Source organism: Accipiter gentilis, chromosome 14 (genome assembly GCF_929443795.1).
Source record: "Accipiter gentilis chromosome 14, bAccGen1.1, whole genome shotgun sequence".
Classification (NCBI taxonomy): domain Eukaryota; kingdom Metazoa; phylum Chordata; class Aves; order Accipitriformes; family Accipitridae; genus Astur; species Astur gentilis.
The window spans coordinates 23,183,251-23,210,624 of NC_064893.1; the positions used below are offsets into that span (position 1 = coordinate 23,183,251).

The following is a 27,374-nucleotide window of genomic DNA, read 5'->3' on the forward strand; positions in this document are numbered from 1 at the left end:
GGCTGAATAAACCTGAGGCCTTTTGTAATTAGCTTTATAGTGGGCAGCTGGTCCTTCTCACCTCTGCCTACAGCTATGTTCTAGTTTATATGCTGCATAGACATACTTAGCTTTTCTTGCATTTATATATTGTATGGTTTTTTTCTATGTCTCTTCTTTGTAGAAACACTGATGGGGAGGTTGTCCAAGTTGTAAAGCTGCGTTATGTGCGTCTGAAACTTGCTGTTGTCTGTGGCAGCTTTGCCCCAGAGCTTGGTGTGGGTCTTAGGAGCTCATCTCGAAGGGCAGAGCACAGCCTGCTGACCGCACGGTCTCACCCCATGGTCTTGCAGCTTCTCAGCAGCTCGTGGTCGGTGAGGGGAAGGTCATCTCTTCATGGTCTTGCTGTGACAATGTCTTTAGGAGATGGGACAGCTGTGGCTGGAAAGAGGGAGGCCTTGGATTAGCCTGTTACCTGGTGGTTCATTCCTTGTCCTCTCTACCATGTGTATTTGATGACATGGATTGTTACAAGCAAGGAAGGTGGGCTGTCACTACTAAGGTGTCTGCAACAGTCCCAGGGGTAGGGTCTCACCTTTCTTTTCCAAACATAGACTAAATTACGTGCCAGGTGTTAAACAGAAGGAGATTTTGGTGAGTTGTTGTTGCTGGGGAGAGAGGAGGGAGTGACTACTGGTGAATTTTCTTCACTACCCTAAAGCAGCTCTGGAAATTCACAGGAGCTGTGAATTTCACAGGGAGGCGAGTTGCGCTGCCCTCAGGTGAGTGGGATGTACGCTGTAATCTGGGTGAGGGCCGCACTTCCACTCCTCCTTCTGACCCTGCCCGCTTCAGGACCGCTGCGAGCAAGCCCGCCCGGAGGGGCTGTCCGACGGCGCAGCGTGCTCCCCCCGGCTGCCGCCGCCTGCCTCTGCCCATCCCTGCCGGGGTGGGGGGTCCGGCGGGGCGGGGCACGGCTGCCCTGCCGGTGCGCCCGGTGTGGAGGGAGCGACGCGCCCCCTTCCCAGGCTCTATTTTAAGCAGACATTTACTTTCCCAGCCGTCTTCTCCGCCTGGATCCCTGCCCGGGGCGGGGGACGGGGGACGGGGGGGGATGTGTCTCTTCCCTCCTTCATAAAAGGGCCCCGAGGCGGAGGCCGGGCTCCGGGGGGTTATTTTTGGGAGCAGCTCCTGGGATCCGATGGCCTTGTTAGGGCAGCGCTGACCTTTCTCCCGGCGGGGGAGGAGAGCGGAGCGGGCCGGGCAGGGCAGCGGCGGCGGCGGCGGCCGGGCCGGGGGAGCGCGGCCGGCTCGGGACCCCCTTCCTCCGCCGCGGGGCTCGGCTCCATGCCCGCGGCGGGGGCGCGGCGGCGGGGCAGGTAGCGGCGCGGCTCGGCTGCCCCTCCCGGGGCCGGGCCGGGGCGGGGGGGGGCTCGGGCTCGAGCCCGGCCCGCCCCTCTCCCCTCCCTCCAATTTCTCCTTCCTCCCGTTCCCCGGCCCCTCGGCCGGGCGAGGCGAGGCAGGAGCCGCCGCTCCCGGCGCCCAGCCCGGCTCCTTCGGGGATGCGGCAGCCGCGGCCCGGAGCTCTGCCCCTGGGAGAGCTGCCCGGCTGAGGGGGGCACCGGAGGGTACCATGAGCGGCGGCAGGTTCGACTTCGACGATGGAGGTGCCTACTGCGGGGGCTGGGAGGGGGGCAAAGCCCACGGGCACGGCATCTGCACCGGCCCCAAGGGCCAGGGCGAGTACTCGGGCTCCTGGAACTATGGCTTCGAAGTGGTGGGTGTGTACACGTGGCCCAGTGGCAACACCTACGAAGGCTACTGGTCCCAAGGCAAGAGGCACGGCCTAGGAATCGAGACCAAAGGACGGTGGGTTTACAGAGGCGAGTGGACCCATGGCTTTAAGGGACGGTACGGCGCGAGGCAGAGCATGAGCAGCGGAGCCAAGTACGAGGGTACCTGGAATAACGGCCTGCAGGATGGCTATGGCACCGAGACGTACGCTGACGGAGGTAAGGGTGACTCCGGAGGGGCTGAGAGGGTGATGAACAGCGGGATAGCCAGCCTGCCATGGCAGAGGCTGCGTGTTGTGCCCGCCGAAGGGGTGACCTAATCCTGTCCCCAGTAGCGAGGTCCGGACAGGCGTGATGGTCCACAATGAACCGTTGGGGTGCTTGAGTTGAGAAGCAGGGCTTGGGGGGCAACCGCCTCATAAGTACGTGTGTGTCCCCTGTCCCCGCCGTCGGGTGCGGCGTGTGCGGCTCGCTGCCTGCGGACACGAGGGAGGAGCAGCAGGAGCGTTGCCCTCACCACCCCTCCCTCGGGAGCTGCTCTCGAGTGTCCATATCAATAGTTAACACCAACCAACTTGATTTGTGAACTCCTGGTTCCCCAGGCACTGGTTATTGCCGTTCATCACTGAACTAGACCAGAAATGCTTCTCTGGCGTGCGAGTGCAGCGAGCCGGTCACTCCTTGCTGGGCAGCGAGTTGTGAATGTTTTCACGTCGGATAGAAGCCACCCACGGCATCGTAGAACACTTCGCCTATGCATTAAACGCCACTTGCGTGCCTCTGACGGGCTGCCTGGACATCTGCCTTGCTGAACTGTTTTGGTTGAGTTCATCTAAGCTGTTTACGTAGTCACACGCCTTTCCCTAAAATAAATCCCTTTGATTACTTGGAAGCTCTCAACCCCTGTAGTACACAAGTGCACCGCATAGTCAGATATTTGTTGTGCTCTGTAAATGCTCAGTCTAATTGTGTTCTTGCATTAGTGGCAATTTTGGGGTTAGAAACGTTGCAAGAATCTCTGTGCAAGTAATTCTGTAGCTCTTCAGTACTGTAATGTTCCAGGCTGCCATATTTAGGATAGCTAAATAGAGAGGGTGATTTGAAAGAAATACATTTCAAAATATGGATCCGAATTGCATCTAGGTTTATCTAGGACAAGCAATAGAGTTAGTTTGTAAAGAAGAATAACAGTAATGGTATAAATTTTCCTAATGAAAAGCATCTGATTTATAGACATTAGAAAAATGGACTGATTCAAGACTGGCTGTCAGGGTAATGTTTTTTCATAGATGTTTCTCAATGAGTTGCCTAGGTACGTGGCTAACTTTAAGCCTGGGAATATAGTATTGAAGTTGACTCATTTTCTTTGTGCCCTTGGAGGTTGTAGGTGCAGACACGAACTGATGTGTCCCCCCGGCTCCTTAAATTTTCTTCCCCCTCTGCCCTGTGGCTGTGGAGCAGTTAAATGCTGACCTGCGCAGGTTGCACAGTGGCAGCTAGAGTTCAGGCTAACGCACGTGCATGCACTCGTGCACTGCAGAAACTTCACGTGTGGTTGTAAGACGTGTACGTTACGTGTAAGGTGTGCTCTGGTGAGTACCGTGCAGCGATCAGGTAACTATCAGCAACGGCTGCCGTTGGGACTTTAATTTTGGAGATGTCAAGGTCTCCTATGAATTTGTATGGCCGCTTCCTCGCTGCTTCCTAAAGTGCATCTTCTTCTAAGAGTGCAGGGTGACTGGATTTAAAGTTAATGTTGCACAGAATTTTGAGAGGCAAAACTTGATGTAGGAGTTTGAATATGATTAGATCGCGGACTGAAAGCTTGGGATAGAAGAGGGAGAAAGACGAGTCAAGAATTTCTCCTGTAAGGATATGTAAGATATTGCTTCGGTCGACGTAGTGCTCCCCGGGGTGTTGTCCCACACCCAAGAACGTGCCGTCTGTGCGATCCCTGGTGCCGCCCGAGGTTGGCAGTTTCGCCTTGTTCCGTGAAGATGTGCCCTGCCAAAGCCTCCCCGGGCAGCGCTGAGCGGAGCCCCCCGGGGCCCGGCCAGACCTGGCTCACAAGGGCTGCGCTCCGGTGCCCAGCAGCTGCTCCTTGCGTTGGGCCATCGCGTCCTGGCCGATCTGAGCCATTCATTCAAGACGTGAGCTTCTCTGAGCGTAGGGGAATGTGTAGAAAGCTGCATCTGAAGCCAAGGTGGGGATCGCCAGCCAGCATCACGTGCGTCGGACAGGGGTGGAATGATCTTGCTGACTTGCAGGACAGGCTCGTGTTTTGTCTCCTCACCTGTGCATGGTAACCATCTGCAAGATCCAGATGTGGCCAGGCTGCTAATTGGACCTGTTAATATTTGAATTTGAGGTTGCCAAGATAAACATCTGGAAAGGCTTTGGAAATCTGCCGTCCCTTGAGTAGGGGACGTGATTCCCAAGGTCCCTGGAAGCTAGCCACGTGAGGAAGAGGGCTCTGGGAACGTGCAGCTCTTGCCAGGTCGTTAGAAGCTTTAGGTCATGGTTGAGCTGCCTGCAGGTTTCAGGGAGATGTAGCTGATTCTAATGTTTTAAATTAGACTTTAAATTAACTTTTTATATATATATTTTAATATATATATACACACACACACACATAAAGACTTTTAAATACACTTACAAATCACAAACAACCTTGTATTTTATATTGTGGCTGGCCAAGGCTGGTGGCTAAATAAGGTCCAAATCTGCAGTGAAGCTTTTGGAAATCATATGTAGATTTTTGGTGTCTATTAAGAAGTGGACTTATGGTATGGTTTAGCCTAGGCACTGCATGGGTTGTTTGCTTTTTCTCTCAGCTACCAAGTGCCCATTTTTGTGAAAACTACAGGTGACTGGTGGCTTAAACGACTTGCCTTCTCTAACGTTGATTGAAATCAGCCAAGGGGTTCAGAGCTCCTGGTGTGGCCAGGCAGAGACAGTAACATTATGATTATGATATATTTCCTTGGGTATCCAAGCTATGAATATACATGCGTGTCTGCTGCCGTCACCAGCAAAGAGCTCGGAGCCCTTTACAGGGGCAGGATGCGCTAGCTAAAGCGGGTGGTGATTGGGGTTGTGGAAGGCACAGCATGAAAGAAGTCATCATTTTGCAACCTAATCTATGAGTAAACACTTAGTCATTTGGCTTCCACCTGTAGGTTTTGTCTCTGCTCTAAGAAAGGCCTCATTTTTTGGTTACTTTTGTGCTTTTGAGTCTGAGTGTTTGACTCAGTCAAGTCTCACTGCAGAAAAAAATCTCGCTGCTAATGCAGAATTGTACCGCACACACAGGATCTGGGCCCAAAGCTAGGCTTTGCTATACAAATACTAGTTTTATATATATCTATGGCGGCGGGAACTCAGCTGCAATTGAAGCAGGCTAAAACCAACTTATTTTTGACGCTGAAATTTGGTCTCAGTGCTAAGAGAAAACAGTGGTGTCACTTAACTTTGTGCAGAAACAATTAGACCATTCAGCAATCACGAGACCACAAGAAAGGGGAAGTGTGCTTTACCAGGTGAGATGAAATGGGGTGATATGGAGCAGCACCAACTCCTTGGGTGCCCAGGGCAGGGAAGGCATTGTGGGAAGGGGCCTAGGCTGGGACAGAAGGAGCAGCATCCATGGGACTGCAGCCAGGGAAGCAGGAACGGGCTCTGGGTGAGCAGAGAAGGTGCTGACTTGTGTCTGCTGCCTCTGTAGCAAAGCTCCTGCATGGCTGAATTTGACCGATGAATTAATGCTGTGAATTTTTTTACCCCTCTCTGGGTTTTTTTTCTGCCTTTCTTTTCCAATAGAACCCATCAGATAGTACTGTTGGCACCAAAAACAAGCACTAGGTTTTCGCTCGCCTGTCTTGCACATGGTGCTGTGCGTTGATTGAATGTCACTGGCCTTTTACACCGAGTTCTTCTAACGCGTCTGTCATCACAGTATTTGGGTAACAGCAGAGGATCATAGGGCAGTGATACGATTTGTTTGCATTATTTACCTGGTTGGTTGTATTATTTACATTCATCGCTAATTATACTAGAGCTTCGAGGCAGGCTGGGAAGGGGAGATGTGACACTGCTGACAGCAGGTTCTCGTTGCCGGGCTGGGTGTGCACCAGGAGCTGAAGCTTTCACCTTTGATGCAGCCAGGCACCGTCCTGTCCCGCTGCCAGGGTGAAATGGAGGGTGCTACCACCCTGTCGGTGTGTTTGGAGGTGAAGGCTGCAGGGATACTGTTTTCATCAATCCCACAATTTAATTCTTCCCATCCTATGAAGACACCCAGGTAGGGCCACCCACCTGCTTTGGTCAGGGACGGGCTGAGGTGGTGAACCACGTACCTGGGGGTCACAGAGAAACCAGTGGTTTTTGTCATTACGACAAGAAAAAATGCAGGCAATAAAGAATTATTGAGGTCCTGCCCCCAGTAATTGCACCCTGATGGGGTTAGGTGGCTCTGTCCCACCGTCCTGGTGAATCAGGCAGGGCTGGGAAGGCAGGGAAGCAGGGCTCTGTCCCATTTGCATCCTAAATAGAGATTATTTTTTTAATATTTTTTTCACATCCACTGCTTTGTAAATTATTCTTTACAGAACTTCAGATGCATGTGAGTGCATGGCTGCCTGGCTGGCGGCTTTGTGTGCTGCCTGTCGCCCCTTGCCGAGGCTGCTTTGATATTCAGGGAGTAGCAGTGGCTCAGGGACATGCAGCCCTGCTGACCGCGTGCGGTGCAGAGAGGGTTTGCACAACCCCATTCTCTCTTGAACCAGCTGCATTGGGACGTGTTGGTGAGCCAGGGCTTGGCTCCACTCAAGCCTTGCGTGGCCCGACGCACGGCCGCCGGTGCCTCCAGCTGCTCTCAGCAGCCTCTGGCTCTGCTCCAGAGGTGGTTTATGGCTCTGTCCTGGCATGAAGCCTCAGCCCAGCACTGAATTGCAGCACGACGGCGATACGGCACTGCCTGCTCACCCCTGCCTTGGTCGAGCAGCCGCGGTCAGCATGGTGTGTCGGTGCCCTCTGTTAAGCCAGGTGGGGTTGGCAGGTTTGGTCACACCACGTGCCAGAGGGATGACGTTGCTTGTGCCATGCAGGCTGAAATTGGGCAACTGGGACTAGCCTGAAGAGCTGGTGTGAAACCTCATGTTGAGGGTAGGCATGTGTGCCCCCAGGATGTGGCACCCCGGTCTCCGCTCCCTGAAGATCCGCTGTGCCATGTGGCTTTTCCCATCCAGGTGGCCTGGTGCTGCCTGGGGGGATAGAGGGGCTTGGGGACTTGCTGGAGGGCAGCGGCTGCTCTCACCTGGCCCCCGAGGAGCAGCTAAGCCCCCTAAACCTGTGAGAGGTTTCCAGAGTTCCTCTTCCAGGGGGTTAACATGGCGGCTCTATCAGCTGTAGCCTGTTATGTCCGAGGTTGTCCTGTCCTAGGAGGAGGTCTCCAGTGTCACCCCGATCGTGTGTCAGCCCTGCTCGCTGGCTGGGCAGGTGGGGATGGAGCACCGACTTCACTGGCTCTCAGTGGGGAGGGATGTGGGGGCACTACGGGGTCTCCATAACTTCATTTTGTGCTAGGAAGACTCGTCACCATTTTACAGAGAGGGATTTGGGAGCACAGTGAGGAACACACTCAGATATCTGGACATCTCCAACAATGGTCCTTGGCTCCCAGCTCGTGCCCAGACCCCTAACCCACGCTGTCCATCTTATTTTTCCTAACAGATCTTCAGGCTCTGCCGAGAAACTGGGCAATGGCCCCTTGTTCTGGCAGGCTGCTCCCCATGCCTGGCCACAGCCCGCAGATGCTCTGTACTACCTGAACCCTTACTTTTTTTAGTAGGGAAGGCCAACTGTTGCAGGGAGCCCGAAGTCCTGTGTGCCGCAGGGTGGGCAGGAGCTGGCGGGGGGCGGCTCACCCTGGGGCAGCAGCTGCTGCCCGCTCGGGCACTTCTTGTCTTTCCTGGCCCCCAGCGCTGTAAGTTAACACCCCACAGGCAGGTCCAAAGAGGATTTCAACGAAACCTGAAGCTTGGGAGGAGAGATTATGCTGCAGAAGTGGCCTGGGAGACTGTAAAATATGCACTCCCACAATCACCAAAGAAGGAACTGGATTTGCTCCCTGGGGAGCAGGGTCATCCCTGGTCTCAGTAACAGCGTCCGAGGGGGGAGATGAATGCCTTGAAGATAGGTCACCCCCTTCGGTCTTAGCCTGGCCCTGCTGAGTCTCCCCGGGACCCTGGGAGTGCTTGCTCTCCCCAAATTTGGTGCCTCCTGGTAGGTCACTGCTTAATGAAAACCACGTTTAGGAGAGATGCCTGTGAAAATGCCCCCAGAACAGCTGACCCTTCGCTTGCATGAAGCAGCGCCTGGGAGAGTGAAGGAGTGGGGTGGCCTTTCCAAGGGTGTCTGTGCTTCCCCAGCACCCTCTAGCCGTGCCCCGCGATGGGGAGCTGCTGGCAGCCTCTGCCCTGCAGGGTGCTGATCTGGGGCGAGGTGGCCCATTCCAGGTCCTGTAATGCCAGGAGCAGAGCTGAATGCTGCTTTTGTTTTGCGTGGTTTGCTGGTTTCTGAGGCAACCACATCTACAGACTGAGGAGAGCCGGGCTGGGGAGCTCGTCCCATCCTGTCCCATTCCACAGGGCTCAGCGGGGATGCGCTGACCCTCGCAGCCTGCTGTGCTGGCCTGTGAGTGTGGGTGCTGTAGGCAAAGGCTGCCCTGCCAGCCCTCCTGCCCTTCCTAGGAGCTCTTCTTGCAGGGGGCTTCGATGCTACTAATTTAAGCCTCTTGACATCCTCGTGAGAAAAATCAGAGCGGTGGTCTCCAGTTCGCTCTTCTGGAGCCTGCAAACCTGCAGACCTGGAGAGGAGCATTGTGCTTTTCTCAGTCCTTCAAGGTGTCTCTGCCAAGGTCCTGCTGGCTCTTAGCAGGGTCTCGTACCCCGGGTGCAGCCCTGCCATGGCAAAAACAATCCTCTCTGTGTCCCCCCCATCATATGACACCATGTGCCCTCTTGAGCTGGGTTTGGAGTAGCATAGTAGAGCAGTGGTTTTTGGGGCAGAGCTGGAGGAACCCTGCACAGAGGTGCTTCACCCTTCTTCCTTTTTCACCCATCTCTTGCTTTGCACAGCGTGGCACAAGCCTTGGTCTTGGGACCACAGAAAAGCTGTATGTCAGGGCCAAGCAGATGCTGCTGCAGGTACCGGGGCAGCCTGTCCTATGGCCAGGTGCCTGACTCGGGGGTCTAGAGCTGGTCCGGGCAGCCTGCAAGTGATAAACTGCAGAACAGGCTGAAAGGGACTGTCACTGAGCCAAGAAGAGCTGTGCCACCGCAGCTCGCGTGTCTGCTGGGGCTGCTGCCACCCTCTTGGCACAGCCCAAACTCCAGCCCCACGGGGCTGCCTCCCACTGCCTGCTCTGGATGCAAACCCAGACTCTGTTCGTTAAGTGGCTTTGGGTTTGCACCAGTGTCCCCTGGCATCCCAGTCCCTCTCCAGTGAGCTGTCACCTGCCAGCAGCGGCTCTCAGGCTTGCGTCCTCTGCCCTCCACTCCCTGGGGACTGCTGCTTTTGCATGTGGGTGAGCATTAGCAGAGTTGGGGCTCCTCTCCAAGGGAAGGTGGGTACATCTGCTCTAGGGCAGCGCTACCCTGCAGCCCACCTTCCTTTGCTGGCCCACCCAGGAGCGAGCTACCTTTTCACCCCATCCCTCTTCTCTCCCGCAGGCACGTATCAGGGCCAGTTCACCAACGGCATGCGGCACGGCTACGGCGTGCGGCAGAGCGTGCCCTACGGCATGGCCTCCGTGGTCCGCTCCCCGCTGCGCACCTCCCTCTCCTCCCTGCGGAGCGAGCACAGCAACGGCACCCTGCCCCAGCAGGACTCCCCCGCCGCCAACCCCGAGAGCCTGCCCCTCTCGCCCACCATCACCCGCGGGGGCTTTGCCCTCAGCCTCTACGCGGAGGCAGAGGCCGGCAAGCCGAAGAAGGGGGGGCTCTTCCGCAGGGGCTCCTTGCTGGGGAAGCTGAAGAAGTCTGAGTCCAAGTCGTCCCTGGCCAGCCAGAAGAGCCGCGTCAGCTTCCTCAAGAGCGAGAGCGGGATCAGCTCGGCCGCCAGCGATGCCACCTCCACTGTCAGCCTGGGTGAGGGCGCCGAAGGCGAGGAGTACCCCCCCTTCGAGTCCGACATCGACGCCACCACCACGGAGACCTACATGGGCGAGTGGAAGAACGACAAGCGCGCCGGCTTCGGCGTCAGCGAGCGCTCCAGCGGGCTGAAGTATGAGGGCGAGTGGCTGGACAACCTGCGGCATGGCTATGGCTGCACCACGCTGCCTGACGGCAAGAAGGAGGAGGGCAAGTACCGCCACAACGTCCTCGTCAAGGGCATGAAGAAGCGTGTGATACCCCTCAAGAGCGCCAAGATCCGGCAGAAGGTGGACAGGAGCGTGGAGGGGGCTCAGAGGGCTGCAGCCATCGCCCGGCAGAAGTCGGAGATTGCGGCGTCCAGGTAGGTGTTTGGGGCTCCAATGCGCAGGTCCTGATCCCGCAGCACACAGCCCCATCCCACAGCCCGCGATGCTTTAGGATGCTGGGAAAGGAGGAAGCAGGGAGGGCTCAGCCGGGTTTGACCCCTTTTGGCCCCCCAGTTTGTCCTGGCCAGACCCCAGGGGTGGGAAGAGGGCTGCAGCAGCCGGCAGCGAGTGAGTGGCAGCGTGCCTGGGGATGCATGCCGCAGGGGCGCGTGAGGGGCTGCTGCGAGCACGTGGCAGTCTCTTGCACCGGTGTCCCTTGCACTGACAGACATGCAGGCACCGCTGGGCACCACGTTTCCCCTACGCTGCCTGGTATGTTGGGACCAGACAGGTAGACTCTGACCAGAATTAGCTGTGTTAGAAACTAGTGGGAAAGGAAAGTGCTAATTGCTCCGTCATCCCTCCTGGGTTGGAGGACGGAGGAGATGAAAGAGCGGCTCTAGTGTCTGCCTGGGAAGGGCAGGAGAAAACCTCCTTCCCCTGCTTGCATCCCTGCCTGTGTCCGAGCTGCGCCGGCAGCACGTTCCTCCTCCCACAGCATTCCTGCCAGTCTCGGAGCCAGCCTGGCAGACACCAGAGATTGTCAGGCAGGGGCAGAGCCTTTGCTCCTCCTCTCTTCCTCAGGAAAACGTGGTTGTGACAGACCTCGAGGTTTCACCTTGCCTTTCCATCAAAACCTCGCCCCACGCGGGCTTTGCTCAGCTGCTGGGCAGTGGCCGCAACTCTGGGCCGTCCTCCCTTGCTCCTTCTTAGTGCTGTTTAATTATCAGTTACTTCATTGTCAAGCAGAAATGGGAAATAATGGCAGTGGGGACAGCGCCTGTTCCCAAACCCCATCCGTCCCCTCTAAGAAATCCCGGCTTTACTCTCCTGGCAGCCATTTCTACTCCAGAGTTTTGCGGGGAACATGATTGGGTTTTTATCAAAACCCAATTGCCTCAGAGACCAGCAGAGAGAAACCGGCAGGATTGCAAGTGAAACGCCACTCAGGGCCAGCTAGGATAAAAATAACAGGCTGGGGCAGCATGGGGCTTGCTGGAGCCTCCCAGCAGGGCAGGCTTAGCCCGACACCACCTTTGCCGTGCCCAGGAGAAGTGTGTGGCCACAGTGCTACGCGCCCGTAAATAAGGAGGCTGGAGCTGCAAAAGCTGCTCCCCAAGAGCTCAGCTGGTTTACACAAGCCTCTTTTTATTATACACTATTTACACTTTGGATCAAAAGCGGCTCTGCAGTGTTTTCCATCAGGGGCTGGAATGCGCCTGCTGCCCTGACGGGGGACTGCATCCCTCCCCAGCACAGCTGGGGAATAATTTCCTATTAAGGAAACCTTGGAGCTGGAGGAAATAAGACATTAAAGCCGCTTTCCTCCAGGGAGTCCTCCCCTAGCAGACCCTGCAATAGTGCGGCTGTTGCAGCAGGGGAAGAGAACGCCACTTTCCCCAGCAGTACCATGCCCCTGATCCCGTGCCTGCCGCACTGCCTGCAGCTGAGCTGGACCTGCTGCAAGAAGGAGAATTCAGGCTCCTCCGTCTTGTAAACTGTAATTCACCACTTCCATCAGTGTTTATTCCTGGCGTATGTTGCTCTGGGCAGAGCCACTCTCTCTACCTGCTGCCTTTTGAAAATCTGACTGCTGCTCTCCTCCCTCCTCTTTTCAGCTCAGCTTTGGGGTCGAGAGTAAATATAGATAATTTTGTCTCAAGAGGGTCCTTAGGTTAAACGCCAGCTCTCCCACTGACTTTTTCTTTGGCCTTGAACCTTGCCTCAGTTTCCACACCCAGGACAGAGAGTAATTGCAGACAGATTGTGAAAATCGATTATTAAGGTTTACAAAAGGGCTGTACTATCATTAGCACTGCCCAAGCTCATAACTGCGAGGTGGAATTTCCTAGATGGAGCATTTATATTTCTCCTCGTATGGCAGCGTATACCTTACCAAAGAAATGTATTCGAGTCTACACGAATCTTTTTGGGGGGGGAAGATGTGACATATCTATATGTAAGATTATTGCTAGGAACTAATTAGCAGGACACAGCAACCGGGCTGCACAGATGCCCAACTACCTCCACATACCTGTGCTGTTGTATATGGACGTTTGAGTTTCATTTGCTTCTGGCACTCAGGGGAGCCCCTTGCAGACCTAACCTACTGTAACATTCAGCCTTCTGTTGTCTGGGGTTGAAATGTCAGGAGGACCAGATTTCACCCTTTTGCACCATAAAAGGCTCTTTAGGGATGGAAATCCTGAGGAAAACAAGCCCACGCCTGGAAGCTGCCTCAGCCGGTTGCACCACAGGAATCCCAGGCACGTGCCGGAGCTCTGGTGGTGCGCAGGCAGGCGGCTACCGGCAGCACTGATGGGCGCCCTGCCTGTGATCCGCCCTGCGGAGACGGGTGGGAGAGCTGTGATGGTCAGGGGGATGATGGTCAGCTGCTGTCAGCAAACCTTCCTTGATCCACACTCTGCTCTGAGGGTGTCCGAGGCACCAGGCTGCTTTGCAGTTCCTGCCCCACGTGCCCGCTTGGTTTGGACATTCCAGCCAGCGCCATGGGCAGTGCCAGCTATTGCCTGCCCCACTGCCTGTCTTGCCCAAGCAGCACTGCCCTGGCCTCCTTGGCTCCCTCCTGAATCCTCCTGGGTCGGCAATCCAGCTGCTTTCTCTGTTGTGCAAGAGGCTCAGGATAGAGCTGGCATCACCTCGCTGTCAGCTGAGGGAAGGGCGATTTTTTTTTTTTTTAAAAATTCTTTTTTCATTATTTTAGTGAAAATCATTTGGCATGGGGCCACGCTGTCCTGAACAGCCCATCTCCACTCCGCCAGCTGCCCCCTCACCCTAGGCAAAGCCCCTCAGTACTGCTCAGACGTCGGGCAGAAACCCTGGGCACATCTACTGACAGCGTTGGGGATCAGCTAAGAGGGTGAAGCTAATGGAAGTTAAAGTATGATGAATCCTCACGCAGACTGCATCACTCGGGAGAAGTTGTCCTGAAGCCCAGGCTCTGCAGCAGCTAGTGGAGATGGCTTTACTCCTGCCTAAGGGTAACCATGGGTGGACATGGGGTTTAACATGCACCATATGATGTCTGTTAGCCATGCCCTGGACTGCTGGCGCCCTCGGACTTGCCTTGCTGTGATCCCAAGGGATTCCTGTCAGAGCTGGAATGTGACTGTTCTCATGGTTTCAGGTGAAGGCACCTACCGTGTCCCTGCAGCCTCCCCCTTTCCCATCGTCTGTCCCATCTGGGGGCTTCTTTGAAAAAATATTGGGGTGGGTGGGAAAGGCAGTGAGGTCCTGGGATCGCAGCTGGGACATCATCTCCCCAGTGCTTAAGTAGACAAGATGGCTTGAGGACTAGCTAGAAGGTCTGTCCTCCACCAGCCCCAGCGAGGAGGGGACAGCCACCACCAAGCCATGAGCGAGCCAGTTAAAAGCCAGTCTGAGGTGTGTAACAGCTGCCCTGGAGTTTTCTGGGCGAGTGGTTTGGTGCCAAACAGGGTGCTCTGCACCCCTGGGTGCTTGGGGAGCAGCAGCACCCAGGGATGCTCCCTGTGCAGTATGTGCTTGCCTGTCACGTGGGGAGGATGGCCCTACTGAAAGCAGGGAGAAGGAGCGTGGAAGTGGTCAGCTTTCATCTCTTCAGAATAGATTAAAATAAAATAAAAAGCAAGAGGAAGTGCAAGATGGGTTGCAGGGGGAACCTTTGGTTTTTTTGAAAGCTGTGCGTTCAGTAGCCGGGCAGCTCATACAGGGCACTTCTTTCTCACTGGTGGTTCTGGGGGACAAAATGAGCGTAAATACTGCAAATCCCACCTCCATCCCACTGCAACAACTGTCATGGTCTGCCTCTGCATAGGGTTGTGCTTCCCAGTAACTTGGACCGAAATCAATGGAGGGACTTGGCCGTGTGTTCTGCAAGGCACAGGTCTGGCCACACTCCGAGATCGTTTGACAGGCATATGTCCTGTTAGCAAAACCTCAGATATATCTGCCAGATGTCACTGGATCAATAGGAAAGCAAGGGACAAGGGGCAGTAATTTCTGCTGTGCTTCACCTGTTTGTCTTCAGATGCTGGCCCCGAAGCCCCTGTGCAGCTGGAGTTTTTTATGCCTGCAGAGTACAACTAAAAATGAATACATTTTTAATTTATTTTTGGTTGTAATGTAATATCTATAGAGGTCCTGCAATACAGCTGCTTGGCTACATACCTGTAAGAATTTCTAAACTGCATTCTGAAATGTTGGGCTTTAATTCCTGTTAATGTAGGGTTTACTCATGACACTGAGCCTGGGCTGCATTAAAGCACTGTAGAACTGTGGTGAGCGCTTGGCATCAGAAATCGCATCAGTGCAGCTTCCCCAGCAGCAGCACATGGGCATCATTCATAGTGTGAGCTGTTGCCTGGTTTTGAAGCTTAAGTTGTTTTTCCGTCCATACCCATGTCTTCGGAGCACGTCTTAGCTCTCCCTTCAAATAACAAGAGTTCTTGACAGCTCCCGTATCACTTTCTAACCTCCCCTGCCCGGCCACATTCCCGGCAGCGCTGCCGCCGTCTCCCTGCGCTCAGCGATTCCAGCCTGCGTGGCCAGGCGGCAGCGAGCGTCTCTTCGGGGAACGCGGGTGTGTGGTGCAAATGACGTCCTGAAATCGCTGGAGTCAGCAGAGCCTCCTGACTAAATAAGGGCAGGCAGAGCAGGGATTTATCAGCGCTGCCCAAGCACGACAGCTGAGAGCCGAGGCCTGTGGCAGCCCACGCCGCTGGAGCTCGGCCGCGCGCTTCCACCGATAAGGTGCTTTATTTGGCACGGCTCTGCCCCGCCAAGCTCCTGCCCTCGTCCCCAGCCCTCTGGGGGGTTTATGCTGCTGGTGGGGAAGGTGGGCAACCAAGGCGATGTCTTCCCAATGCACCTCTTTGGTGAGCCATGGTGTGTGTTCGGGGCAGAGCTGGGCTGGGCTGGTGGCCATGGTGGCCTCGGCCTTCCTGGGGCTGGTGGTGCAGCTCAGCTTCCCTGAGGCCAGATTGGGCCTGGGATTTTCCTGAAAATCCCAGCTCACGCCTGGGATTTTCAGGTCTGTTGGACCCCCGTGCTCAGACTTGGGAGTTTGCTCTGAAAGAGTTTTAGGATTTTTTAAAACATCCTTTGCCTTCTGCTTCCTTGGGCTTTTAAAAAGCCAGAGGTGTGGGTGGGCCCAGACCTTTCGGTCTGAGGCCAGAGGGCAGGATGCTCATGGCCACCCCACAAGAGCAGGCAGCAGTGGTGGTTCAAGGCAGTCCCTGCCAGGTGGGCTTCCCGCTCGGGAGAGCAGCTGATCCTCCTCTGCTGTCCCAGCTTCATGATCTCTGTGCTCCAGGACGGCACACCTCCGTGTGATGGATGGGTGTGTAACGAGGAGGCAGCAGCAGGCAGGAGATGGACAGAGCTTGCCCTGGCCCTGGGTGGTTTATTGGCTGCGATTTGCCTCTCTGAACGGGAGCTGCCAGGGAGAGACACAGGGGTTGGGAGCAGCATTCTGCAGCTGTACGATCAGACACCAAAGGTGCTGCAGCCTGACCTCTCAGGGGCCTTAAAACATAGGTGGATGCAGGTGGAGGGGGAGACAGGACTACCCTGGCTTCATTAAAATCCCCCCCCCTCCCCCGATTCCCTGTGGGGTGCAGCTCATGCGTATAAGCATCTCGGTGCTTCCATAAGCAGGGCTCGGAGAGAGCCAACGTGCATGTAGGCAGGGAGAAACGAGGGCAGCCGTGCGGCTCCTGCCATAGCTGGGTGCCAGGACACAGCAGTGAGGGGACGCTCCTCGGTCCTACTCTCCCAGCAAAGACATTTCTCACAGAGCTCAGTGTGTTTATAAAGAGGATAATCTTGTTTCATTCACTCTTGGTTAATAGAAACCCAGTCGCTGGCATGTATTTCTGAACCAACTGAAGCCTGGGGCTGGGACTCCCCCACTTTCTGTACAGCACTAGTGCCAGCAGTGCTCACTCCTTCCCATGAAACCAGCTGAATAAAGACCTTTTCCCTTTGCAGCTCCCAAGCAGGCGTGATCTCCTCCACATGGCTTAGCACAAACTGAGGTCAGTGTCCAGGATAACCATCCGTGGGGATGATGAAGGGAAACCTGCCTGGCCTGTGCCACCATGGCCAGGACCACTTCAAAGCTCTTGGAGCAAGAATGCCCCTGGCTGCCTTGTGCCATGGTGTTGTGTTGTCACTGCGCATGGTTTGGTTAGGAGCAATACTTCCACACGAGCCTCCCCATGCCCTGCATTGGGAGCTCAGGCACTTCGTGTCACTCGCATCTTGGAGATGGGGACACCCAGCTCCTGTCCCAGAGCCAGGGCTTTGTCTTTACAGCCTCGTGATCGGGACTGAGCAGGGCTGGTTTGGGCTTGGTTGGGCTGGGTTTTTGTGGTTTTGCTGCCCCAGCACACCAGTCTCCAGCTCTGTAGAGGTATTGCCTGTTTCAAATTGCTGCTTGACCCTCATCCGACCCCAAAAGGCCCTTGGGCTCACCCCTCCTTCTAGCTTACCCTTGCTGTCCTGGCTGCTGGAGCTGGGCAGGGAGCAGGCTGCAGGGTTCAGGTGAGCCCCTCTCTATTCCTGTCCCGCATGGCCATGGGGACAGCGAGACCCAGGGTTAGGGTCCAGCGCCAGGATCAGACACCTGCCCCAGCTGCAGGATCCCCATGATGTGTCCCCACCGTGTGCAGGGCTTTGCGGGCTGGAGGGGTTTGGTGCAGTGAAATGAGTGATGGCGTGATGTCTTCACCCCTTTTTTCATCCCTTTCCCAGACTGGCCTCATCTCCAGCCCAGGCTGGCTGTGGCTCCAGCACTGACACATTTTTGGCCCACCGTGCTTGTTATGCTGATGCATTTTGACTCTAGAGGAGGGTGCGCACGGCTTTATCTGTTTTCCTCCAGCCTCGCGTGAATTTCCTTAGGCATTTTCATGCCCTATTAGGGTAAGAGGGAGCATGCACTTTCAGTAGCTCCAAGGAGAAAGCATCTGTTGGGCAGCAAACTGCTTTCTCCAGGACTTCCTGGGTCTTTGGGGTCGAAGCGAGCAGGGCTGTGGCTTGCAGGGATCCCCTCAAGAGGACCAGAGTCGGCATGGCAGAACGTCAGCCCCAGGTATGGGTATGAATCAGATAGCCGGTCAGGCAGGGAAAGTGGAATTAATGGACTGTTCATTCTGACCTTGTGGGAAATCCTTATCTCAACAGCTTACAAACACAGAAAGGGAAAAATGAAGTGTGACTTTAATCTGCAAAAACGACTGTGAAAAATGGTAGCTTCTTGTTCAATTGATCTGCTGCCGCGTGGAGCAGGAAGGCTTTGACTCCCATCAAAATGCTTGAAATCAGCCAGCAGGGAGCCAGGCTTTAAAATCATCTGATTCAGCCAGCCTTTGCTCAGAGGTTATCGTCAGTTCAGTGGAATGTGAAATAGGCTTATCTTGAAACAGAAAAAATATTTAAGTAAAATGTCCAATTTAAATATAAAGGTTGAGATACAGAAACCCTCCTTCCTCCCGGAGGAGGTGCGGTTTTTTCAGCTTAGCCTGGTGCTGAGCCAGAGCTCTTTGGCTTTTTGAGCCCAAGTTTTTGTCATTTTGCTCCTGTGAGGCCTGCTGAGCCTTCAGTGAGTGCCAGGAGGGACCTGTGTCCCATCCACCTGGGTGCCCGAAGCAGCCTTGGGTGCAGGTGCAGAGGATGTGGGTGCTGCAGCCCAGGCAGTGGGCTGGCAGCCCTTGCAGCTCCCTGCTCCCTCTCTTGTTTCTCCTGGACCTCAGATCTGTGAATGTCAACTCAAGAGATGTAGAGGGTTGGGAGAAAAAGGCTTCTGCCTTAAATTTGATGAATAATTGGGCTTCTGACCAAATGCAATATTTTAAGAAATCTGCCTGCTTTCATTAAAAAAAAAAAAAATATCCTGTTTTTATTTTTTGACTGGGGAGAAAAAAAACCCCAAAACAGATACTGCAGTTCCTCACGCTTTTGGTTTGCATTGCTGAAATCCAAAAAACATTCGAGTTAGAAGTTGCTAAAACTTTTCGCTGAAAAAAACAACAATCTTGGAGAGAAAACACACGCTTTCTGACCCATTTTAGCACTGGCAGAGCTGGCAATTGGGTAAAACACACTCGGCTTGTGGATGCTGTCCGTTTGGCAAAGCTTGGGGCTGGGCAGTTGCTCCTGAGTCAGGCTGTGCTCCCTCGAAACAAATGACTGCTGCAGCCCTGGTGTTTTCTTGGAAGTGGGAATTCATTCTTCTGGGCAGGGCAGGCAGCAGCCCCTGCCCGCTCAGTGCAGGGAGGCAGGAACACATGGGGGACGAAAGGCTGGAAGACCCTGATTGCATATGTGCTGTATAGATGTTTTGCTGCACTTACTAGTGGGACAACCCCTCTGCCTTGATCTTGCAGTGGTAGGTAATTAAATAAGAGTCCCCAGAGCATTCGCTGAGCCCCTTTGGTAACGGTGTGGTGGAAGTTGGAACAAATCAGTGGCGTTTGTACATAGTCCCAAGGCTGTGCTGCTCTGGGAGACTTGGCCCTCTGAGCTCCGCTTGATCTGCACTCAGGGCAGTGCAGAGAAGAGCGGACCTGAAAACCAGGCGGAGGAGGAGGGAGTCCAGCTGGCAGCTGGAAAGCTCCCCTTTTTTTCCCCAAAGCTATCTCTGTGGATGCTCTCATGAGCTGCTCCCAGCCTGGCTGTGCTGGCAGGATGGGCTCCAGCAGGGCAGGGAGCTGCCCGTCCAGCCTGTCTGGGGCCAATGCAGTGTCCCCGTGGCCGTGCTGCCATACCGGTGGCCGGCAGTCCTTTGAGCCGGCAGGCTCTGGCTTGCGCTGCTCCATTTAGAGCCGGCTCCGCGCAGCTGCCGGCTGGCATCCGAGGGCTGCGGGGGAAACAGCAGCTGTGGTCTATGCCAGTCCTGCCGGCTTGTCGCAGCCCATGGGCTCCCATGCGGGCTGCCACGACCGAGCCCTGACGGCTAGCTGCCCAGCCGCTCCCACTCGGCTTGTGGGGCAGTCACGGTAGCGGAGATTAATTGAGCAAATCTCCCGTACGCAGGGCCGGGGTGCGTAGGTTGTCATCTTATTGAAGACAGCTGCAGATATGTCTGCTGTAAGATTAATATCACTTTAACTGTTCCAAGGGGAAGTATCCCTTGGTGAAAGATGCAAGTGGCTCTGAGCTATTTAGAGCTGAGGATAACATTTCGGTATTTTAAAAATTCACCAAGTAATCATAAAGGCTAATGCTTGCTGAGCTCATTAGGTGGCAGGGAGCTCTGCCAGGCCTGTGCTCCTGAAGCACGGCACAGAAAAGGATGCTTTTCTCCTGGCTGAATGGTCTGTTCATGCCCTTTCTGTGGAAGGAAGGAGAAAAGGTCTGCTTTATCCAGCTAAGTAGCCTGGGCAGGTACAGAGTGCCACCACTTCTGTGTAAGTGCTGGTACCATGAGTGAAAAGCCTGGGACATCTCATGAGCTGGCTGCAAGGGAAGAGAGGCTGGAGGGCAGAGCTGCTCTGCAAGGTCAGGATGGCTTCTCATTTGGGATTTCTTGTACAGTGATGTGACGATGTTTCCTTTAGGAGGCAGTTTGTGTTGATGTATGCTTAATTCACAATTTAGATCACACCTTGCAGGTGTAGAGTCCATAATAGAAACCAGCAAAGACTCATTCACCCCAGGGATGTCAAAGTCTAAATTGAGTGGGTACGTGCACATGGATGATGTAGCAAAAACAGCAAAAGGAGGGCGAAAAGTACCACTGGCTCTCAGAACAGGACGCCCGTGGAGTGGGACACACAGATGGGTTTGATTGTGGGCTGGGAAAGTGGCATGAGAAATGGTCTGAAAAGGGATATTCAGTCCCATGGGCTGGTTACAGGCAAATGAGAGTAGCAGAGATTTGCTGGTATCTGTATGCACATGGAGGCAGAGGAAGAGGCACAAAGAAGATGGATTGGGACTGAGCAGGAAGAAAGGGATGCTCCAACTATAGAGGTGACACAAGTCCAAAGACAGTGTGCAAAACGGAGAAGCCAGAAAGTGTCTGTCCAGGTCGGGTCATAGAATCATAGAATGGTTTGGGTTGGAAGGGACCTTTAAAGGTTATCTAGTCCAACCCCCGACACAGGTCTGTGTTGGTCAGGTCTGTGTGTCTTGCCCTTTGCAATGCGAATCCAGAAGGGACCATGTTGTCATCAGCAAAAGCATTTCTGCAGCTTTCCCTCTATCCCTTCTGAGTGCTGCAAACATTCCTGCCAAGACAAACTGTAACTTAAGTTTCTTCAGAAGGCCAAATGATTTCTGCTGGATGCTGGAGCAGGGATTTGCCTGGGGGTGGAAAACCCAGTTTCCAGGAGAGAGGAGTTCAGCAGAAGTCCCCCTTACTAGAGCTGACTGATGAATTATATTTGCTTAATGGCCTTTTTGGCAGCTCATGACATCAAGAATGGCAAGAAAAAGGTGTTCAGCTGGTCCTTGGTCAGGGTTTGCTGAATCAGTGGGAGGAGGGAGACCCCAGAGAAGGAAGGATGGTGCTGGACAGGTCTGTCTTTCCCTTAATAAGCAAATGTGCAATAGCTTGGGCAGAGAGCTAAGCTCTTCCTCTATTTCTAGCCCCAAGGTCATCGCTGCACCTGCAGGCGCCCCAGCCCCGTCTGGTATTTGCAGTATTCTCTGCTAATTCCAATCTCATTTACAGTCTAATCCAATGTGGATGTGCAAAACTGCATAAACTGTCCAAAGAGATGGGCATGCTGGCTTGGCTTTGGGTCTCACCTGTTAGCACGGTGCTCAGCTGTGGCTCGTGTATCCACAGGGGATTTTAGTAGCCGTCAGAGGAATGATTCAGGCAGTGTTTCTGGGAGACGGCCAGGAAGGACAGGAGTGGTGCTCTGTCCTGCACTAGTACAAAAAACTATTAGAGTATTAGAGCCATGCCAGAGGAGCAAATAAAACAGCAGATGCATTTAACCCTCCCTCTCCCACCCATCCAGCTGGGGTGTGAAGCATCCCTGTCCAGGGCAGCCCTGGAGCAGCCACCGTGACCCAGCCGGTGCTGCCGGCAGGCAGCGGCAGGGAGGCTGGGATGGGGGCTGCAGGCATTGCCCACATACCTCCCCTCGGCTCGGCACAGGGCTGCTGCTCCTCCTTGCAAAGAATTCACTGGAGCTATTTTTAACAGCGCTGCCTGGGGAGATGGCTCAGGGTGAAACTGGGAAGCACTCATCCCAGATGGTAGTGTCTCGCGTTGGACAGGGAGCACCAGCGTTGGTTTCTAAAGTCCCCTCTCTGTGTTTATTGCCCCCAGTTGGTCATGTTTGATGTTCGTGGCTCATTTTCCAGCACTGCCTTGAAAAGGGGCTTTTGAATTCTGCGGCTGGGTGCTATAAAATCCATGGGCCTCTGTTTCAGTTTCACCCCGACCCCCTCCATCTCCAGACTTTCTCCTCTGATGGTTTTTGTGTGGGCTGCTTTCTGCAGAGGCACTGGGAGCTGACAGCACAACCAGCAGTAAATAATAAAGTGTGGCCCTGATTCAAGCGCTGCGTGAAAAGTATCAAATTTATATGCATATAATAAAAGGCCAGCATTTTCCTTTTTGCAAAAGCTGTTTCTGGTTTTTGAGCAGATCTTAACCTTGGAAGAAGTTTTTCCTCTTATATTAAGTTTCATGTCTAAGGTTTGAAGATTACCTTCCTGCTTCCCTCAAACCTGCCTGAGCTTTTTTTTTTTTAACTACTGTGCCCGGCAGACCCTGGGCTATGGGCTGGGAGAGGCTTTTGTGCTGTGGGTTGTGTGTGCTGGGCTCTCCCAAGGCAGCTGGGATTTGTCTCCTGCTTTGCAGTTGGGGCCAAGTTTTTCTCTGCGTTGAGCTCCCAGGCACTGCCAGCCATGTGGACAAATAAAAAAATTCAAAAATACTCCAGGCAAGTTAGATGTTATTGTTATGGCTGGGCCCTTTCCTCCAGGCTGTGCTTTGTCACTGTGTTACTAAACCCTCAGCGTGGCTTTTTGGAGGGCTGTGAGCAGCAGTGCCTTCCCTTCGTGCCGCAGGGATGTGCGGCCAGGGGAGATTTACTTAAAACACCATGCTGTGTCTCCGTAAGCCAGATGTTTATCACCTCATTGCAGCTGTAATAAATGATCTCAGCGACAGAGGGACCCAGTGCAGGGCATCAGCATCCCTGCCGGGGCCAGGCTGGTGGCTGGGGGAGAGCAGTGCTCTGCCTTGTGCCACGGCCTCCCCGGGATGCCGGCAGGGCCAACATGGTGTGCCGGAGCTGCCAGATTTGAAGCTGCAGCTGTGTTGATCTTAGTCCCCCAAATCAAACACTCTGGATGTCTTTGCAAGCAGGGGGACAGGAGCAGAGGTCAAGTGTGTCCCACAGAGCGAGGCAGCCGGGCAGAGCTGCCGTGCAGCTCACATCCCCGGGGCAGGGGGGGATCCCAAAGTCGTGCCACTCAGCTTGCTGTCACAGCTTTATGTGTGGAGCTCGGGAGCTGTCCCGTGGCCTCCCTGGCCTCACGCCCCTCTGTGCCCAGGAGGGCTCGCTGTAGAGCCTTGGTAGCCTTGGGGCCACGGTGGCTCACAGTGATGGCTCAGCCCAGCCAGCTCAGCTCCCCACCACCCCCAGCATCCTCACTGCAGCCTCTGCAACCCAGGTTGGGGTCTTCCTGGCCTCGCCATCTCTTTACCCGCAGGAATTGCAGTACTCAAGCCCCACACAGCAGCCAGATAGCATCCAGCAGCTTCTCTGGAGGAAAGGTAATCTCCGGCAGGAGAAAAGCGTAACTGGGAACTGCCTTGTCACCTCCACCACCCCCAGGCTGTTCCCTTGCATTTGCCCCAGATGCTGGGGGAGAGTTGAGCATGTGGGAGCCATCTGCACCCATTTGGTAACACATCGGCATGAGTCTGGCTCTGTCCTTACTAGCGGAGGGAGCAGACCCTTCATGCAGTCCAATTCCAGACTTTTTTGGAAATCACCTTTAGGAAAGCATCCGTCTGCTTCCCAGGAGCTGCCTGCTGCTGCCCCAGCTGGGGCCAGCTGGCTGATTATCTGGCTGGAGAGTGGCCGGGATAGCCTCTGCTTGGCTCGGTGAGCGGCTGAAAGGGAGGATTTTATCTCTGTATGGTGAATCCCATACTCTGAGAGCAGCAGGACAAAGCCAGGGGTCGGAGCACATCCTGCTGAGGTGAAGAGCTGGATCCTCACTTTGCAAGCTTCTTCCCGGGACTGGCGCCGGGCAGGCTGTGTGCTCCGCGCCCAGCACACTCTGATCCCCCAGGCATGGAGAGCACAGAAACATCCCCCTTGGCCCCTGCCAGATTATAGTGGAATTAATCACGCTGATTATATGCTACCAAAAAAGGAGGTGCTTTCTCTGTTCAGAGCTGCCTCAGACCTCCTGCTTGTGAGCAGCAGCTTAAAATTGCTGTTTTCTGCCTCATCGTGTCTTGTTTCTAGGTTTTTTCAGGAGTTGTAATAATTTTGGATAAGAAGACCAAGAATGACAGCAATCCTAGGCAGCTCAGCCTGCAGAGAAAGCGGGGAGATAATGTGTGAGTGTGGGCAGGGAGGTGAATCATGGCTCCAGCAGAGCGGGATGTCATCCCAGGGAGAGACAGGCTGAGCCACAGCAGCTCTGCACCCTCTTCTCTATCGCAGGGTCCTGAACAGCATTTTCGGCTCCCCGTCAAGTAACACTGTTGCCTGTATCAGTTGGGATTAATGCCCTACATTTAGTTCTTTCCCCGCAGCTACTCAAAATGGTGTGTGTATGTACGTGTATATATATATCTCCTACCTTCTAAGGATCTCTGAACAGCATTTCTATCACCTTTTCCTTGCACCTGTCGAGTATTCGGACTAAAGCTAGTCTTGTCTGCGTACTGCATCTCAGTTCAATGGGAAAGAATTAATCCTGATTTCATGACTGAAGTCCAAAAATTCCTCTGGAACATTTTTTGCTGCAGGGATAAGTACGGCATGTTTCCTCATGTTTTGTCCTAAAACATGACCAGATACCAACCTGAGTCTGAAAAGGGCTCATCAAACACCCTAGGACCAATTAAAGGTTGTAATTCGTAGTGAATTGGTGTTTGAGGGCTGCTAACTGCTTATCTAACTGTCCACACACAAATATGTCGTTGTGCGTGTGCAGCCAGCGTATGCTCCATCACATGCAGCAAGGGACATACAGGGAGCCTCGGCAAACATGATAGTGAGAGCATGAGGAAAGAAGTTCTCTGTAAGCCCCAGGTGGAACAAAGCAGCTGAATATACTATGCTTTACCCTCCCTTATTTTAAGGTGCAATTTTGCTGTTTGAAGTCAGCTCCTTTCCAGACCACGAGCAGCTGGGCTGTAAAGCCAGCCCTTCTTTTAGTGTAAAGATCACAGGGCCCCGAGGATGAGGCATGCGAGGAGTATGACAGCCGGCCAGCGAAATAACTGATAGCCCTATAGCCCTTTGGAGCAAGGAGGCAATGTGCTGTGAAGGAGTGGAGAGGACTCGGGGAGCCGAGCCGAGAGGGAGTCAATAGCTCTGCCTTTCCTAGCACCGGAAAAGAGAGCAGCCCCCCAGGCTGCGGTGAGTAAAGAAGCCCCATGGACAATGTGCGTTGTTTGCTGGAAAGACATTTGGGGTAAAACGTGTCTGGTGTGCTGGGCAGGGGCATGCTGCCTCTGGCAAGGTGCAGCAGCTCAGGGCCGGTGACAGCACAGTGGTGTTCAGCCATCACGTTATTGTCCCCTTATGCTCCAGGGATGCCTGCGGTGATGCTTTAGGCATTCCTCTGAGCTAGGTTTTCAGTACTTCGCAGCACGGCAGCAAGCCTGTTTTGCAGCACCTGATGCCTTGCTGCAACATATGAACCTGCTCACGTTTGCAAATACACCTGCCCTGTTCCTTTGTGTGACTACATACAACTTTCACACCTTAGCCTTAAGCAGCTGTGCCACACACTTGTTGAAAATCTGGTCTTTTCTCCTCAAGTGTGGGGGTTTGGGGTCAGGTGGGCAAGTGCTGAGTGCTGTTATGCCAGATGGGCTGATTTGATTTTGTTGCTGGACAGGGTCCACTGCTCAAGCTGGGACAATCTTGGCTCAGACGGTGGTCACTGTTGTCCCCTCTTCTCTCCCCTCTTCTCTCCGCAGGACAGCTCATGCCAAAGCCAAGGCTGAAGGGTCAGAGCAGGCAGCTCAGGCAGCTAACAACGAATCGGGCATAGCCAGAATGATGGCCAGGGAGCTCTCCCCGGACTTCTATCAGCCAGGTAGGACCAGAGGCATCTTCTAAGAGGGATTTTGCAGTTTCCTTGGGGAATCTGTTCAAATGCTTCACCCGCTTTTTAACTCCACGAGTTGCCCTCCTGTCTATCCTAAATCCTCTTTCACACGAGTTCAGCTAGCCCCCTGCTCTTGATGATTTGCTGTCCTCCTTACACCACTGTTCTACCTGCTGGAATATGTTACCATACCCTGGAGGAATAACCCACAGTCCCTCAACTTCTCCTCATGTTTCTCCATGTTTGAAGCCCTCCCAGTGCCAGGCAGGGCAGGCAGCGAGCTCGAGTTTATTTGGAGCACTCCTGTAGGTATATTCCTCGTGGCTTTTTCTTGGAACAGCTTTGCACACTGACTCACAAGCCCATATCTTGTGGGGCCCCACACTGCACCAGGGTACAATCAGACTTGGTTACTTAGAGGCTGTAATATCCTATAAGAAAGTTGCTAATGCAAAATACTACCTCCCTGATTCCCTATTTATTTGTTAGCATCACTGCTGATTATTTGGCTGGGAAAACACTTGGGAGGTTCCTTCTGTGAGACCAAGCACTGAGGATTAGTAGATCGGAAGTGTAATATTAGAAGCAGCATTGTGAATGCCATTACCTTTCCCTAGACTGAGTTAGCTGGAGATATGTTCTTCCTGGAAAGCTTTCCTTTTGAGAGATGGAAGGTAGTAACAGAGCAGAAAACAAGGATTTCAGTGCCTACATTTTTATCCTGTCTTTCTTATTACCAGCTTTGTTACCTAGAACAAGTGCCCTGTGGCTGCCGAGGCAGGATCACAAGGGACCATCAGAGTGGCAAAACTGGGGGTAGAAGCCAAAGGATGACTCCTGCTCAGCAAAACCTGCCACCTGCTCCTGCTCTGCTTTCAGTGCCTCTGGGTCTCCGGTACTACACCCCGGCACAGGGCACACAGTGGGAAATGGGTATGGCTCACACCCGGCGCTTGGCTGGGGAGTGATGCTGACAGATTTGCCTAAATTCCCTGTACTCCCACCTTGCCCTGCACCTACTAGCTGGGGAGATGCCATGCTGGAGGACTGCCTGTTCCTCCCCATCACCCAGCGAGGCCCGTCAGAGCTGGCTTTCAGTGGGGAAACACCACAGCACCCAGGCATGGGTGTGAGCCAGCGTGTGGCACTTCATTTAACAATAGCTAAACATCACTTGATCCTGACATAAGCCCCCCAGCTGCCACTCACAGCTCCACATTCACCCTTTGCACACTGGGGTATTTATAGCACAGAGGCAAAGGAAACTGGAATTCCTGATGGGAGGTTTTTGACATCTAGCTAGATTATTTTTTCCACCCATGGCAATTGAATGAGACAATTGAAACAGTCCCTGCAAAATGCCTGAAGCAGCCTGGCCTCCACTACTGGTTCCTCAGGAGCTGAATCCTCTCACCGCTTTTAAGTAGGGCTTCGCTTGGGTCCTGGCCTCTCTCGATGGCCTTGTAAACTGCTGATGCACTTTTTATTTCTATGATTCTTTTAAACCTCTAAATTCCTTAAGTGCGCAACAAGGGGAAATGTCTCTTCTTGCACAGCTGCACCATCAAAGAACAAACAGACAAAAGTTCACCCTTGGATTTTGCTAGGACTCGGAGCTGCTGGTCACACAGCCAGGAGAGCCTGGCAGTGTTCGGCAGCTGCGTTTCCCCCTGCTATCCTGGCAGATAGACCCTGCTACGTCTGGCACAGGGCATACTCAGCAAGCCCCATATCTCTCGTAAGTATTGAGC

The 27,374-nt window shown here is 53.9% G+C and overlaps 1 protein-coding gene across 1 annotated transcript in view; it reads left to right on the forward strand.

Moving 5' to 3' along the window:
- The first annotated feature begins 1,270 nt into the window (after window positions 1-1,270).
- The window catches only part of JPH2 (junctophilin 2), a 33,383-nt gene continuing 7,279 nt past the window's right edge, over window positions 1,271-27,374 (forward strand). The window contains exons 1-3 of the mRNA XM_049817348.1: window positions 1,271-1,991; window positions 9,503-10,286; window positions 25,493-25,611. Coding sequence (XP_049673305.1) covers window positions 1,613-1,991; window positions 9,503-10,286; window positions 25,493-25,611 — 1,282 coding nt within the window. The 5' untranslated portion in view covers window positions 1,271-1,612. The remainder of the gene's footprint in view (window positions 1,992-9,502; window positions 10,287-25,492; window positions 25,612-27,374) is intronic.